This window comes from Caretta caretta, chromosome 6 (genome assembly GCF_965140235.1).
Source record: "Caretta caretta isolate rCarCar2 chromosome 6, rCarCar1.hap1, whole genome shotgun sequence".
NCBI lineage: Eukaryota > Metazoa > Chordata > Testudines > Cheloniidae > Caretta > Caretta caretta.
The window spans coordinates 122,693,577-122,710,918 of NC_134211.1; the positions used below are offsets into that span (position 1 = coordinate 122,693,577).

The 17,342-nt window shown below is 42.6% G+C and overlaps 1 protein-coding gene across 12 annotated transcripts in view; it reads right to left on the minus strand.

Annotated features, from left to right (window-relative positions):
• Positions 1–17,342, minus strand: part of KTN1 (kinectin 1) — a 114,705-nt gene that overhangs the window by 47,693 nt on the left and 49,670 nt on the right. For 11 of the 12 annotated variants that reach the window (XM_048853188.2, XM_048853187.2, XM_048853195.2 and 8 more), the window contains exons 5-12: positions 15,315–15,445; positions 12,576–12,692; positions 8,400–8,540; positions 5,566–5,672; positions 3,828–3,960; positions 2,365–2,452; positions 1,847–2,013; positions 1,065–1,133 (exon numbers count right to left, since the gene is read on the minus strand). In XM_048853188.2, the coding sequence (XP_048709145.2) occupies positions 1,065–1,133; positions 1,847–2,013; positions 2,365–2,452; positions 3,828–3,960; positions 5,566–5,672; positions 8,400–8,540; positions 12,576–12,692; positions 15,315–15,445 (953 nt within the window). The remainder of the gene's footprint in view (positions 1–1,064; positions 1,134–1,846; positions 2,014–2,364; positions 2,453–3,827; positions 3,961–5,565; positions 5,673–8,399; positions 8,541–12,575; positions 12,693–15,314; positions 15,446–17,342) is intronic. The other variant, XM_048853185.2, reaches the window with a different exon arrangement.

The following is a 17,342-nucleotide window of genomic DNA, read 5'->3' on the forward strand; positions in this document are numbered from 1 at the left end:
ATCTCAGTCATTTACGCGAGTCCCCACTTAGGAATAGGCAGACATCCAAAACTCCCCCCCGCCCTCAAAATAACTAGCCCAACCTGTCCTCTCTCCACCACTGCCCTCGCTCCTGAAGGGATCAAAAGGCAAGTGCCAGATTATGAATGTGGTCTTCAGTTTGTTCAGGCCACATGTGGGGGTCTAGTTTGGCTGGAAGCTGGACAAATTCATACAGGATACAAAGGAACAAATTTTTGACAGTGAAGGCAATTAACCATTGGAACAACCTGCCAAGGGTGGTGGTGGATTCTCCATCACTGGCCATTTTTAAATCAAGAATGGATGTTTTTCCCAAAAGACAGGTTCAAGTTCAAAGAGAAATTATTTCATGGAACCCCTATGGCCTGTATTATCCAGGAGGTCAGGCCAGATGCTCACTGTAGTCCCTTCTGGCCTTAGACTCTATGAAGGGATAGCAAATGTGTCCATGCACAACTAAAAAATTCAATACTCAGCTGTAGGCAGGCAGGGAGCTCTGAATCTCTGTACTTGTTCCATTTGTGCCTGCATTAAGCAGGCAAAGTTAAAGTGGGCTTTTCTAAGCCAGCTGATTTCTACGATTGGCTGTGTAGAGAGTCAACTTCTCACTGTCTGCAACCCAGAAGCCAGGAAGTATCTGGATGTGACTGGAGCCTCTAATGAGGCACTGAAATCTGATGTACAGTATTTAACGACACTGTACAAAGAAATAAGTTGTCAAAGCAAATCAAGTGGAACCAGAATGTTTAAAACATGAAAACTTGTGAAAGTTATCGCAAGCCATCTATTGTCGCCACAGAAATAGTCACTGGATTTAAGAAATTATTCCACGCAACTTAAGGTTGTAGACACTCTTTCTATGTGAACTATAAAATGTGTGGTATATTTCATGCTCTGTTGCCCAAGGAGCGATGGCCACTTTCTACATTCAACATGCCATATCCAGATTAAAATAACACAATGGTTGTCATGAGCTTTTGAAAGACCATTTACCAGTTAAGACTGCAAGACAAAAAACGGTCTAGTCTTAGAACCTGCTGTACCTGGCCTGCCATTTGTGAATGAAACTGCTGAAGCTGCGCTTTCAAAGCCTCCTTCTGCTCCATCAGCTCCTTATGGAGAGAGAACACAAAAAAGAAAAGCAAATTTAAGTGCGCGAGAGTATTTGTATTTTTTAGTTCTTATTAACAGCACTGTTTTAAAGCTGCATGCTAGGCATTTACACTTGAACAATGTTGTGAAGGCCAAGACTAACACAGGGTTCAAAAAAGGACTAAATAAGTTCATGGAGGACAGGTTCATCAATGGCTATTAGCCAGGATGGACAGGGATGGTGTCCCTCGCCTCTGTTTGCCAGAAGCTGGGAATGGGCAACAGGGGATGGATCACTTGTTTGCCTGTTCTGTTCATTCCCTCTGGGGCACCTGGCATTGGCCACTGTCCGAAGACAGGATACTGGGCTAGATGGACCTTTGGTCTGACCCAGTACAGCCGTTCTTGTGTTAACCACATTGTTTGGATGACACTTTATTACCAATAAGATAATTGTAATTAAAAAAAGTCAAGACTAACAATGAATGCAACACAATCCGTGCCACAAGAGAACATTCCCTTCCCTTCCACTCCAGACACCCCATACAGCATAAGCCAGCTTGCTTGAAACCAATGCAGCAGCATTAGCACGTCTTACAGGATGCCAGCTGATCATCGGAACGAAGCGTATTCATTTTTGCATTCAGTTGTAATGCTTTGTTAAAACAAACACACAGTAATATCATTCAAGCTCTGCTGCATAGAGAAAGACCTTCAGCTATTAATGCAGTACCTGCACCTGCAATTGCACAGAATCCTCCGCAGTGACCCTCTTTTGTTCAGCCTCCATTAACTGCAACATCCTTTGCTCCAGCTGTTGCTTAGACACGATCGTATCTGTAAGTTTGCTGTGCAGGCTCTGGATTTCACTGTCTTTGGCCACAAGCTTATTCTGCACATCTGCAGCAGAAACATCAAGGTTTTAATTAAAGAAAATATTTGAACGTTTGTAACATATTGGGAAAACCGAGTAAGAGACCATTTTTATTTAAGCAAGCACAGTCGTTTCACACTTAACCCTTCACACTTAAAACAACCCATGCCGCAGTGCATTTCAAGGTGGTATTTATGTTCCCGGGATGTCAGCTGGAGGAGGTATTGAATACACCGATGAATTGAATACACCATTTCCTTTAACCTTTCTGTAGCTCAAGGTTATTTGCCCAATATTCCACGCATATCCTTTTCACACGCAGGAAAGGGGCGACGCAGCCATCTTTGGTCGTAACAGGAAACTGCACATGTTCCTACCTTGTTGTGCTGCTTCGTGTTCTGCTATCCTTTTCCTGAAATAGGCCTGGATTTCCTCCAATCGCCTCTCCGCTTCCTGCTGTTGGACCTTACAGTTGAAAGTGGGCGTTGGGAGAGAGGGGAAAAGGGTCACCTTCCAAGTACCATACTGACCTATTTAACCAAGTGCATCTCTACTTTCTAGACCAGGTCTACACTTAAAAAGCTGCTGCAGGGCTTCAGTGTAGACCCCACTACAGCACCAGGAGGGGTTCTCCCTTTGCTGTAGTTAATCCACCTCCTTAAGAGGTGGTAGCTAGAATTCTTCCATCAACCTCGGGCTGTCTACACCAGGGGTTCGGCTGGCATAGCTACATCTCAGGTGTGCAGATTTTTCAGGTGCCGGAGAGGCACAGCTACACCAATGTACGTTTCTACTGTAGACCATCCCATAGTGACGTTCCTAAACCTCTATCCAATATAAAGCAGCATACGTCCCTCCCTTTCACATACAGCAAGGCCACAGCGGAGACATCCAGCACTCAGTAAGCCTCACCCTGGGCCAATCCCGTCTATTTCAACATCTTCGTAGTCCAACCTCTGAACTGAATTCCAAATGAACTAAACCACAGCTCTTTAGCAGACAAGTTTCTACAACTAACAGGGGAAAACGTCATCATCAAGTTCAGGAAGGAGCGCCTGAATCCAAAGTTGCCAGATCTTGTGTAAATCTGCATTTGCTATCCAAAATTTGGTTCAGTTGTAGACGTCACCTCTCCAGCGGCAGCGATTCAGTGGTTCTTTCACTGCAAATTGATTTTCTTTTAGTAACGAGCTACCAGCACTCGGAAATTTTGAATTTCCTTTTGACAGATTTTTTTTTTTTAATTATTATATGTCCACATAGCAAGAAGAGAAGCATCTCTGTTCTATCAAAGAGAGGGAATGGGGGAAGAGGCACATCCCAGGCCAGTAAAACTAGCTTACTCTTTTAACAAATATAGCGTTTTGTTTAGATATGTATTTGAATAAGTTACTCCAGAACAAAGGGACACTTACATCATTTGAAATGCCTATTGGGACAATGCAGGATACTATTCCATTCACAATTTTTTGACTGTTCAAATAGGCTCAGAGATTAAGTTTGCAAGTTTCTTTTAAAAGACAACATTTTTCTGTAGAAGTAGTTTTTACTAAATACAAGAGTTCATAATGACTAAAAAGTGCAAAATATTCAAAGTTCACCTAGAAAGGAAGCATCAAATGCCGGCCTACTATTTTCCACCAATTGCAATTTTCCATTTTTATCAGACATCGAAAGAGTAAATGTGTAGGTCTACAGGCAATAGGTATTTTAGCAAGATTTCCTTTCAAATTTCTCATATATCCTGAAATATCAGAAGGCAGATTTCCCCACTGAAAGTATTGTAGGCTCTGTTAAGGGCACAGCATAATTGCAGAGGGATAAAGAAAACAGAAGTCACCTTTAGCTGGCCAATTGTTTGATCTGCATTTTTCTTTTGGAGTTCCTCCTGTTGCAATTTATTGTTCTTCTCCGTCAGTTCATTCACAAGTCTAGCACAATCCTGACGCAATTTGTTCAGTTCACTAGACTGCCTGAAGAAATAAGAATGACTGGTTTTTCATAACGTAATCTTAAGCAATTACAATTCACAAGGATCAAGTCAATGAAATATCAGTAGACATTCAAATATCAAGTCAAAAGTGTACTTCTAGAAGAAGCATTTAATACCAATTTACTCTCGCAGAGTAACAGAACTATTTAGCATTTCAGAATATGTACAAAATTACACATAGAAAGCAATAATGTTCCCGACTCAAACCATGTCAACTGCAGCTGGGTGTCTGGGCACCACCTAACACAACAGAGCCCTGATTCTATCCTCATTGGGATCTCAGGGTGCTACAGCAGCACAAATAACCCTCTTCATTGGTTTAGAAGCAATATGAGTCTCAATTTATGAAACCTTGAATGACTTTGCTTATCCCTGTTCTCCTAAAACCACCAACAGATAAACATCTTATTGCTACCCATTCGATGCATCTTTTATGCAGATGTTTAATATTTTTGTTAAAATGACTTAAAATCTTAAAATATTTCAGCTCCCAAGATTACAAGGTCAATATTTCTGCTGGGGCCTCATGGCCAAGGGCTATATAATCAGTGTCAGACATACTGACAGTTAACACTTCTATGCTTCCTTCCATTGGAGGGTCTTTAACTTGAGCAACTTTAAGAGGTCTGCTCTTCAGAAAGTACCAAGCACCCACCCACTGAAAAATAAGGGTCTCGAACTGAGGGATCCAAAGCCAATAATCACTTGAAGATCTTGGCCTATCTGCTTTATTCATTGAGTGCCAGAACATTACTCCTGAGGATGCTGGGGGTGTGGGGCTTGGTGGGGTGGGGGTCTGGATGTAGCTGGTTGGGGCTCAGTGGAGTGAGGACCTGGGTGCAGGGGTCTAGTTGTAGTGCTCCAGGTACGGGGGGAGGGGTGGAGCTCACTGGGGTGGAAGTTCGAGTGCAGAGGGGCTCAATGGAGGGGTGTCTGGGTGCAGGGGAGGGGGTCCAGATGCACTGGAGTTGTGTGGACAGGGAAGCAGCTCCCCATACACTGACCCCTCTCCCAGAGGCTGAGAAGGGATGGGAGCAGGAAGTGGTGGGGAGAGGGGGAGGGGCAGTGCAGAGTTTCCTGCAGCTGGGGGAGGGTCTGACCCAGCCCCAGCCACTCTTTGCAGGGAAAGAGCAGGTTCCATCCTCCCCAGCCCAGCCGAGACTAGCAGCTGAGCCCGGCACAAGGTAGGAGCCGCCGGCTGGGGTGTCCCCTGTCCCACCTTCCCTGCAATGATTTACCTCTTCACTGGCTGCTCCGGGTGCCTGAAATAACATGCTTAAGCTGCTGGAGAGGGATGCATGACCATTCTTGCAGCTTCCCTTTGCTTCCCCATCAGAAAGTCATTTTTCTGCAGGGAAGCGAAGAAATCTGCAGGGGACATGAATTCTGCATGCATATAATGGCGCAGAATTCCCCCAGGAGTAATTGAATATAGTTATATACTAGTATAATAAAACCATGGCTGTGGAGACGGTGTCACTTAGTGGAACACCTAAAAAGGTGGCCAGAACAGCTATCTTCAGGGAAAGCCACAATAAGTTTAAAAAAACCTGATGGCTCAGAGGCACTGAACTCCTGAACATACTTGCTTTCCATCTGGTTGGTAGAAGTACTGACAGCATCTCTCAAGATACCATTTTCCTGCTTCAGGTGGCCTATCTCAGCCTCCATCTGCTCACGAAGCTGCTGGAACTAAAATAAATACCACACATATTTTAAAGCTTGAGGAATAGAAGTCAACAGCTGTGTAACAGACACTGTTACTGTACTGTAATAGACACTTACAATAGTCTCAGATCAAGAAAATTAATTTGGAAGGCTCTGAGGTTTTGCAGTCCACACACAAATACATATGTACCCCATCAAAGGCCTATTGATATTTTAAGCTCACAGAGTTGAATTAAGGACACATTTGCCTTTTAAACCAGTTTCCCTCTTGCATGCATGTGCCACAGTTTTCTTAGGCAGCATGCAAATCTAGTAACGGTAGATCACCGAGCATTCCTGATTATGTGACTTAGTCCAACAAACACCACTAGACAATTCTAAAGTAGATTAGGGGAAGGGGTTAATTTATTTCTGTTGGAAGTCTGAAGTCAAGTTAAACTGAAAATGTGCAGAGAAGTTTAAAGCCACAATGAGAAGACCGATTATGAATAATGATATGTAAGGGGGGGGAATCAGCCCTTTAAAACAGTTTGGGCCTTTTCTTTATTCCTGAGATTCTAACTGAAGCAAAATAAGACAGTCTCTTTTTCAGATATGCATGTGCTTTTATTGTACTCTGAACATAGTTTCTCTGAAGCACCTGTTGTCTCAGGAGTTTGAGACCCCCGCCACAAGGCTGCACCAGAGGCCAGAATGCTTGATTCAGCACAGAAGAAGGCAGATTCCATATGCCAAATGACAGGAGGGGCTGGCTAGCGCGAGCTACCAGTTTGTTGAGAGCCTACACCACACGCAGCTTAAACGTTTCTTTCCTCCTCTACTGGTGCCAAACTTTCAGTGACAGCTGAAACCGGTTCCAGGCCCTAGTTTCATCAGATGACTAATTCATCAGGGAGGATTTTGTATACAAAAAAGCTGTCAGACAAACATTGGCTGTTGGAGTGAGACAGAAAAAAAGACAAGCTACTGGAGCACCAACATTTAGCCCACACTGACACGGGCTCCAAGTTGCTCTCGATACCACACAACCCTAGAAGTTCCAGGAAGAAAAAGCACCCAAAAACCAACACGCAGCCCAGATAATCAGGCTGTCAGCCAAATAGCATTCCCTTCTCTGCAGTCTAATTCCCACAGTACCCAGCAGGGGGAGTGGAACTAGAGTGCCAAGAACCAGGGAGGGTTCCCTTTACATCCTCTCCACAGGCTTCTGCTTTTTTGCATAGAATATAATTTCTATTATCCTAGTGCCCAAGAGGCCCCTCTCCCAGCATGGTGCAGGACCCTATTGTGCACTGGGCTATACATAGATAGCAACAGTCCTTACTCTGGAGAGCTTACTTTGCTTCAGGACAGGTTTCAGAGTAGCAGCCGTGTTAGTCTGTATTCGCAAAAAGAAAAGGAGGACTTGTGGCACCTTAGAGACTAACCAATTTATTTGAGCATAAGCTTTCATGAGCTACAGCTCACTTCAATTTGTTAGTCTCTAAGGTGCCACAAGTCCTCCTTTTCTACTTTGCTTCAGTAACTGACAGGGTGCCCTCTAACGTATGCAGAAACACTGGAAATGTACCACTTGATGTAAAAATGTGCACGTTACCCTCAATACTGCTACAGCTACACAGAAAAAAAAGCGATGCTAAGATCTGAGTTTTTAGTCAATCAGTTGGCATAAATACAGCCGTAGTTCTTCCTGCAAAACTTTGGTTGACACTAGATGGAAGACATTTGCCTTTGATTTTGATGAAGCTAAAGCTTTTCTTAGGTCACATTGTAACAATGCGAATGAAGGTCAAGATGGCTCAGAGGACAATCTTATGGCAGAGTGAAGGATAAGTCCATCAATGGCTATTAGCCAAGATATTCAGAGATGCAACCCCATGCACTGGGTGTCCCTAAACCTCCAACTACTACAAGCTGAGACTGGACAACAGGGTATGAATCTCTCCATAAATTGCCCAGTTTTGTTCATTCCCTCTTAAGCATCTGGCACTGGCTGCTGTTGGAAGACAGGATTCTGGGCTAAATGGACCATTGGTCTGACCCAGGGGAGCCATTCTTATGTTCTTAGTGTCCTTCATGATTTTCAGTAAGGCGTTTTGCAACACAAAGTGCATTTTATAACCTCCCTACATGAACATATTCGCTTTTAAGGATGTTCTGCATCCAGCATGTCATTCAGAAGATAAGTTGTTAATAGCACCGGTCCACGCGTATGGCTATGACGGCCATCTTTCTGAAGCTGGATGATTTAAATAGATTTTGCATCTCAAGAATCACAATCACATAAGAAGATCATAAACCACTTTATGAAGAACTGGGGGGTGTTATGTCCATTGTACAGATAACAGAAGCACACAGTGGGTAAGTCACAGAGTCCGTGGCAAAGCCTGGACTAGAACTGCAGTCACCAGATCCCAAACCTTTGCTCCAGCCAGGAGACATACTGCTCATCACTGGTCATTTGCAGATAAAGGAAATAATGAATGAAAAGTAGTACAGTGTGTTACTTTATACGACAAGACCTGTCTCTTGAAAACAAAGGCCATCTATAGCAGCTTGCTGCCTTCACCTAGATGAAGAATTAATCCTAGATTCCTCACCTCAAATCACTAGAGATTCTAGGTAGCACCTACAGTTTATTCATATGGAAACAAAAATCAAGTGTTGCACCTTTTGCTAAAACAGTCATTTCTCATATTAATCTATTTGTACTTCACTCAAGAAATCAAAATGGCTTTCACAGAGCTTTACCTTCATCTTCATCCCCTGGTTTTCCTGGAAGCTAACATGGATCTTGCTCTGAAAAGCACCGTGTTCCTTTTCTAGCATGTTGATCCGTTCTCTCATCTTTGTTGTAAGCAAGTTGCTTCTCTCCTTCTCTGCAACCAGTTCCTTGGGTAGGAAATCAGAAAAAAAAAAACTGTTCATTTCCCCTGTCCCCTTAAACTCCTAAAAAATCGTAAGGCGATGCATTACTAATTATACTCACTACTCATCCATTAGAGCCATTATCAATATTCTTTACCCACGGAAGAATTCAAGTGTTTGGTCTGACCAGTAACATGTTTCTGGTATTTTATATGGATTTAGCATCAACACAAGAGCAGGTTAGACAAACACCTGTCAGGGATGGGCTAGAGAATACTTTGTCCTGCCGTGAGTGCAGGGGACTGGACTAGATGGCCTCTGGAGGTCCCTTGCAGTCCTATGATTCTATAATTTCACAATTAAAGTAAAATTGGGTGTTGCAATGAAAAGAATGATCTCTTGCTGCTTCAGAGAAACTGGAATAGTGTTTCTATCACATTAAGCCAAATTATTTCCTCAATTGCCTCTGTTTGCCCCAGTGAGATCAATATTTCATAGGTATAACTAAGGGCAGAATTTAATTTGTCTAATGAACTAGGAGAACTCAGTTATAGGATTGCGGCAAAAGTATAATGACAGGTTTCAGAGTAGCAGCCGTGTTAGTCTGTATTTGCAAACAGAAAAGGAGGACTTGTGGCACCTTGGAGACTAACAAATTTATTTGAGCATAAGCTTTCTTATGCTCAAATAAATTTGTTAGTCTCCAAGGTGCCACAAGTCCTCCTTTTCTTTTGGCAAAAGTATAGTACATTTTAGATCAAATATGTTGTACATTACAGATGAACTCTCAGGCTGAAGTGAAAGTGGAGTTCAGTCTAATGTTCAGTTCCCCTCACTAGCCAGAGTCATTCAGTACATAACTGCTAGCATTAAATCCCACAGTGTAGGTTTAAATCTCAAGTAATTAGTCAAGTGCAATCCAATTCTGCATACTTAGTGCAGGATGATCATTATCTTAAATACAAACTAAAAATATTACTATTAGAACCACATGACTGAGCAAACACTTTACAATGTCATAAATATATGAACTATAGCATGTGTCTTGTAGGGTCAGCAACAGTAACATCCTCAAATTAAACCAACCTGCTTCTAAGGTTCTCAACAGACTAGTAGCAAACACTCAACAACCCAGACTGGCTGAATTCCCTGACCAAGAGAGGATAACCAAGATGATGAATTTATGATTTTCTAATAAAGAGGCAAGTTTTATTTGGTTTAATTGTTTATTAGATAGTGCAGAGATCCAAACGTCACACAAAATTTGCAGGACTGCTTCTTGGAAGCACACATTTGTGTGCGTGCTGAAGGAAATAATGTTGATTGCAGCATTCCGCCAAGCTTCTGTTAGATTAGTTAGCGAAAACATGCACAATTTACTTTGGACGACTAACTTTTATAACTTAAATAAAAGCAATTTTCTCCTTTGAGATGCAACTTTATTACCCTCATAATGCTGCTTTTCCCAGAGTAAAGTTTTCAGGAGAGTGACTTAGGTCCCACTGAAAGGCCTAAATCACTTTGGAAAAATGGGAATTAATCAGTCTGATGTAATGAAACACAGCAGGGACTTAATTTTCAAAAGCATCTATGGGGACAAGAACAGGCCATTCCTTTCACCTAACTGCTAAGGAAATCAGAAAAAGGCAAAGTATTGAAAACTTTATGCAGTGTTCAACTCTAGAAAAGCTTTTAAAGCTGAAATTTAGACTTAACTCAGAAACAAGTGTACGCTTTCTCACTTAGCTGATTTACTATTTACCGCCCACTAATGAGGGGACCCTTTATACCCAGTGAGAAAGATTTCTACCAATCTGGAAATAACATACATCTGTTTTCCACACCTTAAGGAACACTTTAAACTGAATATTGTACGTGCATCAGTTGTGAACCAGCAACAGTCTGGATATTTCTCCAAACTTCCCTCATCACCTTCCTTCCATCAGTGATTCGAAGTATGCATTCACAACTCCATCCTCTCATCTCTCTCCACACCCTATAATTCGCACCTGCGGCACCCCCCTAAAATTCGCTAACTCTGCTCTTGTCCTGCAGCTTTCCCTAGAGAACACAACCACTTCCTGCACTAGTAATTTATTCTCTCAACTCTGTCACCTCTCACAAAACATCCACCCAGGAGCACTTCTTCACTTCTAAAATTCCCTCATTTCTCCTCCCAGGATCTTGCTAATTTCTTCTGAGATGCACCAGTTATGGGTAAAAGTTACCGCCACTGTGACTAAAGGCCCTTTCCTCTTTTATCTCGGTGTCAGACTGAGGTATCTCACATTTAACATGTAGCCAGCAGTGGTCCCCCTAATTTTTCCCAAGCATGTGTGGAATGAATTTTGTTATGTGCACTACTATGGAGGTGGTGTGTGACACATCACCTCCATAGTGGTGCACATAAAATTCATGTGGCGGGGGTGGGGCTGAGGGGTTTTGAGTGTGGGAGGGTGAGGACTCTGGCTGGGGGTGCAGGCTCTGGGGTGGAGCCAGGGACAAGGGGCTCAGGGCTGGGGCAGAGGGTTCGGGGGAGAGGGGAGGAGGGCTCTGGCTGGGGGATGCAGGCTCTGGGCTGGGGATGAGGGGTTCAGGGTGGCAGAGGGGGCTCTGGGCTGGGGCTGCGGGCTCTGGGGGGAAGGGGAGAGCACCTCGGCAGCTCCAAAGTTGGGGCCACAGGTTAGGTGCATCTCCCCTGGCCGTGGCAGGTCTGGGCCAGGGCTGGGTTGGGGCTGCGGGAGAAGTGCCTCTCCCCAGGTCATGGCAGGCTTTGGGCCAGGGCTTGGGAGAGGCACCTCTCCCCACCACAGCAGGTCTGGGGCTGGGGGAGAAGCATCTCTTCCCGCCACAGCCTTGAGCTGTGTCTACCTGTCCCCTTGGCCACATTTTCCCCCTTTCTTACCTTTCAGAACTATCCCAGTATTTCTCCCCCCAAAACCTTCAAGGTCACTCCAGCTGCTCCATATCTCCTTCCGCAAGCTTTGGGAGCTTGGAGACAGTCAACTCCTGTTGCATTCACTTCCCATCCCTCTTTTCATTCTCTTTCCATTTCAGCCCAGTGAAGGGGTGGAAATCAATTTTCTTCGCCAAGTTACAGTCCTCAGGTTCAAGGGCTTCCTGCTCTACTCTCATTGTTCACCCACCATTATTGCCCTGTGCTGTGGATTTCACAGCCTTCCTTGTGCTTGCAGTACTCTGCTCTTCCGGGTTTTCTTTCAACCATTCCTGCTGCTCTTTCAGTGTCTCCACCAGTAGTTCTTCCCTTGCGCTCTGCGTGCCACCTTCCCCAATGTTCTGTCCTCGTTTTCCCCCACTCCCGTTTCACACCTCATTGATCCCCATAGGTTCAGCCCCCAGCTACACATGAACTACTGCCAAGTCTCTCTCCACCGCACCCTCTGTTCAAGTCTTACATGTGCCCTTCCAATAACTCAGACTGAATGCTCCCCACGGCCAACTTCCTCTTCTTCAAACCGTTTGCCAGCACTATTAATGCCACTCCCCACCCGCCCCCACTCATCTGCTCAGGCTCTCAACTTCAATATCTTGTTTGACTTTCCCCTACACATTTCTAAAAAGCAATCCTTCCCACTAAAAGCCTTGTCCATGCCCGTCATTTCAAGCCTTCCTGCTTCTACCTCCATTCCCCTCCACTCCGCCGCAAGTGCTACTGTGAAAATAGTCTCTTCTCCGGCCTACTATAAACATCCACCAATTTTTGTACAGGATTCTCTTCACTTTTGTTATGTTTTGCCTTCTTCTGAAATCTTCAAGTTAAGAAGGTCTGAAGACTTTCATATTTAGCTATATTTAACGAGTGCCCCATACAATTAAACTGTTAGCAATTGGATACAGTGAACATAAGCCTGGCAGGCTAAAACAATAAAATAAATAAAACAAAAAAATAAAAAAGACTTAGCCTTGATAAACTCCTAAGAGAAAATCTCTCCTTTTGTTTCATACTGATCTCATTAAACTAGCAACTGTACTGAAATTCCATGAGGTTCCTTGTTCGTTTCCTTTCAATTCCATACCTGTTTCCTTCAATATATTCACCTGAGTTAGCTGCTTGCACTGATCCTTTGCAACCGCAGCTTCTTCCTTCAAAGCAGCAAGTATTTTGTCTTTTTCTTGTAGCTGGTGTATAGTTGCAGCCGAGTCTCCCTTACTAGCCTACAGCAAAAGGATATTAAAAGTGATCAAACGTGCGGAAAGTATTACAACTGACTTATCTATTATGGCATATATTGAAAGTTGCAGTAAACACGACTGGGGTTTCCCCCTACCCCTCCTTCAGCTAATGCCCACTGCTGCACAATCCAGCACGCAATCATTTGTCAGCCTACTACTAGCAACGTAATGCATGAGAAGGCGTTTTGGGTCTGCTACAAAAGGCCACTAACAAATTTCATTAGACCAGGATATGCCTTTAAAACACACAGCACAGCAGGTATAGCTGCATTTGAGCAGATTATTCTCCATATTTGAGGTCAGATAGGAAGGTGGTGGTTTGGGGAGACGCTATCTACAGATGTAGTAAAAAAGTTACATGCTGCTACAACGCAACTAGCCTGGTCTCCTAAAGCATATTACTACCCAATAGAGGAAATGTTGTCCTGGGATTCCCCTCCGCATATAGCAACGACAGCAAAAACATTGTACTTGCCAGAAGATTACTCTGTGGCAAAGTCTATCAGCATGATTGAATCACGTTGATTCTAGGAGAGGGTTAATATATAACTCACACTTGCCCTAGATGTTATTGTAAAGCTATATGCAAACAGAATGGAAGAAAAGGGAACTGGGCAAATTCTAGATCCGACATAAATGCCTGTGACCTCTACCGCATGTAGACATTTTAGAACTCAGTTTATGTGACTGATGGCAGACTTACTAAATGTTTTTGTGACTATGTGGCAATTTCTAGATTAAGTCTGATAACTGGTGAAATATATTGGAGATCCATATTCAGTTTTCTTTTAAATTTGTCCATGAATGGTTCCATCTTTGTTTTGTGTTTGTGGCAGAGAGAAAGCCAGAAGGTAAGTGAATACTTAGAGGTAAAGTAAGCCAATTGTTTGGTAGCAGCTCAATAATACAAAGCAAATACCTTCTTCACTTGATAAAGTGACTGACAACAATATTTCCTGCTTTCCTCTGTGGAGTCCAAGGGCCACAACTACTAACCTTTGTAGTGAAAATGGAACTTTTCTATAAAAGCATATTGTACATATACATGTGCACACACACATCCAGCCTGTGCTATTGGTTGGGTAATATCCACATTTTCACCTGCAAAAGTTAACACTTATTGGGTTTTATTGGGTTATAGAAGCCAAGACTTCTATGTTTTGAACAGCTCCCTTCAAATCAATAGCAACAGACAGACATATATCATGCAAACCAGGGGCTAGGCTGTATTAACAAAACAGAATACTACTGAAAAGAGTCACCACTATACACATTGATTTTACACTGACACCATCCACACAGTGTTCTGTTCTGGTCTCCCCATCCCAAGAAGAATATAGTAGGAATGTAAAGGCTCAGGTTAGGTGACAAAGTGATTTTAGACATAGGAAAACATCCATAAGAGATTAAAAGTATCAGGACCACTTTGGGGATTCATAGGAGATTACGTAACAGTGGCTGAAATAACTAATGCCAAAATATAAAATAAGGAGCCTTCTAATTTCTTTGGATGTCAACCAATTTAAAGGGATATAAAAAGGAAAGTTTTTGCACAATGCATAATTAGCCTGTGGAACCCAATGCCACAAGCTATGAAAGCAAAAAGCCTAGTAGGATTCGAGAAGTTTAGATGTTTATATGAATAAGCATCAGACAGCTGACTAGCTAAGATAAAATGTGTAAGGGATATCACTCCTTCAAGACACACTATGCAATGACTGTTGGATTTAATGAGAAAGCTTCCCAAAATAATGGAGAGTTACGCAATAGCATGCTTATTGGGGTTTTGCACCTTCCTTTGAAGCATCAAGTACTAACAAAGGATATTACACCAGATGAACCATTGGTCTGACTTAACATGACAACTCTAGTGTTTCTAGAACGTACTGAAGATGGAAAAGTGCATTATCTGTTTTCAAGACCACAATTAGCTGCATTAGATTTTTCACATAACGTGTCCTATCAAATGATCTTCAAGACTTACTGTAAAATTGCTGTGGGGCCCAGGGAATGGAGTTAGACTTTACTTAACGCAGATAGTCTGGCCCCCACTTCAAGCAAACATCTGTACAGAGTAGATGCAGTGACCTTCTCAGGTGTGACAAAGCATTCATTTCCTTCTCCCTTTTGACCCAATCCCTCTTCCTGCCACCAGTCCAAATTCACCCACTGTGTTTAAGCTCCTGAGATAACACAAGGAGCTATAGTATACCATCTCCACAAAAAAGGACAGGGCCAGAAAACAGGCCTGCTTTAGCAGTGCCGCCATCTTGTAGGTTTTGCCTTCTGAAATGTATGGATCTATTTTTTTCCCCAACCAATCAACATTCATTTGACACGCGCACAAAGCCAACTCTCAGCCTACCAGGCCAGGACCTAGTAGGATAGCCAGTATACGTATACTGATGGCTGACCATTAACTTGTGTACAGAAACAACGCTTAGTAAGTAGAAAAAGAGGCGTTCTGGAAATGAATGCAAGATCTTCATGACAGAGCCATTATTCGGGCAGGTCACATTTTTGGTCTAGGTAACTTGACAGTGTCCCTTCCAAACACTTGTGTATTAAAAATAAATAGTACTATCTAGCTCTTACAGCGCTCACCTTCTGCAAGGCATCCTGAATCCCACTGGATTTCTCCTTTAGCAGCTCAACCACACAGAGGGCTTCACCTTCAGTGAAGATCATGCTCTTCATAGCCAAGAGAAAGTCCTTAAACTTTACTTCAGCATTTTCTATAATTAAAGAATAGTGACATTTACACTGTTGTGAATATCTATTCATTTACTTTGCTCCAAAATAATAAATGTATTATGATATTTCAAACTGAAATTAAACAGCAAAGAGTCACATATTCAGTGAAGACAATATGCCTTATATTTAGGACAGAATCTGACTGCGAAGCCTGCAGCTGACTCCTTGGAATATATAGTTCTACTAGATCACAATTTGCGCACTCAATAGAATGATATAAAGTAACCAGCCACAAATCAAACAAACAGGTTGAAGAAAATGAAAACCAGCACATGAATTTAGAAGTGTACTAGGTAGGAGAGTCTTTAGGTTAAGAGACAGTAACTTGCACTTAGTTCCCAAGTTAAAGGGCAATTAGTATTATTTTGTGAGTAAGAGTGAGGTGCAAATAGCAAGGATATTGAATTCATCAAGCAATATGATTCTGAACTGGAGAAAATGGAAGTTTTCAAGAACACAACAGCCTCAGTGTAAAATAACTTTGATTCATTCCTATATTAAAATTACGAAGGCATCTAGCAGCAGGAAAACAGTCTGATTTAATGTGGATAGAAGAGAACAGTCAAACCCAGTTTACTTATCTTTGGTATATGAATGATAGCAACAGTTCAGAAAAATAAACTGCACCCATAGTAATTTTAGTAAAATTTAGCGTAAAGTTCTGGTATATTCAATATACCTACCAAACATCAATTAGCACTGGAATGAATGTCAGTGGAGAAACTTGTGAGAACTAATTAATTTGGAAAGAACAAATGAAAAGAAAAAGCAGATACAAAAAAGAACAGAAAGGGATCCAAACCCACACCCCAAATGTTCTTTTTAAGATTTGACGTGGGTCCAATCAAAACCAACTCCCATTGACTAACACAGAAGTGGTAGAAGCGCAGGTAGCAAAATGAATCAGTTTTAGCAGCACTCAAGAGATTACCTAGAAAGAGAACAAGCCAATGAATGACAAAACCCTGAAACCCACAGACCAGGGAAAGATGTTGAGCCATTGTAGTTAATTATCTGCTCTATTCAGCAGATAAATTCATATTAGCCTTGACGACAGGCCTTCGCATCAAGCAGTAACTAGATTTGAGGCTGTCACTAACGCAGTTATCATGGAGCGAAACTCCAAAATCCCTGACTGGCAGGAGTCAAGTAGGTTAAGACGCCGCAGGAAGAGAAGAACTTGGCTCAAAGCAACATGTGTTTGGTGCTCTGCAAATAGAGGAAAACCTTGCCCCTGTGCCCAAGAAGCTTACAACTGAAATAAGGGAATGTTTCTCAATTAGGTGGACAAATCCCAGTTGACAGAAGAATTAGCTACATTTGAATTACGTTCAAGGGAGTAAACAAGAAGGGATGGGTGCAACTGAGAAGCTTTTAGCCTCACTGTAGTATTGAACAGCCATCTGGATTACAAGCACAGGGGAAAAGGAAAAACAGAGGAACAATACAATGCTGGGGTTCCATTTTAATCCCCGGAAAGTCGCCAAGATCCCTTCAATTCTATATTTAAGTTACCATATATAGAAATCAAAGTGCCATAAAGCAGGCTGCCAAGTCATTAATTAGATAATGTTTATAAGGACATCAAGAGACTGATCCTTTTTACAGGCTTGACTAATGGGTCACCCCCTCACTCATTCCCAACATCCCCCTCTTCCACCATTCAAACATGTGAAGATCACATTTCAGGGCCCTGCAGCGTCAGGCAGCCTCTTTCAGTCCCTATTGTTTTATGCCTCATAGAGCACTGGCTTGCTCAGAGTACACGGTACTTAAATTCAGGGGTGTTGAGTATGTAAACAGACAGGTTTCCAGGGTCCCCCCCAAGCCCTATGATTGGGCTTTCAAAAAGCTTGGTGGTGGGTTCCAGGAAAGGAC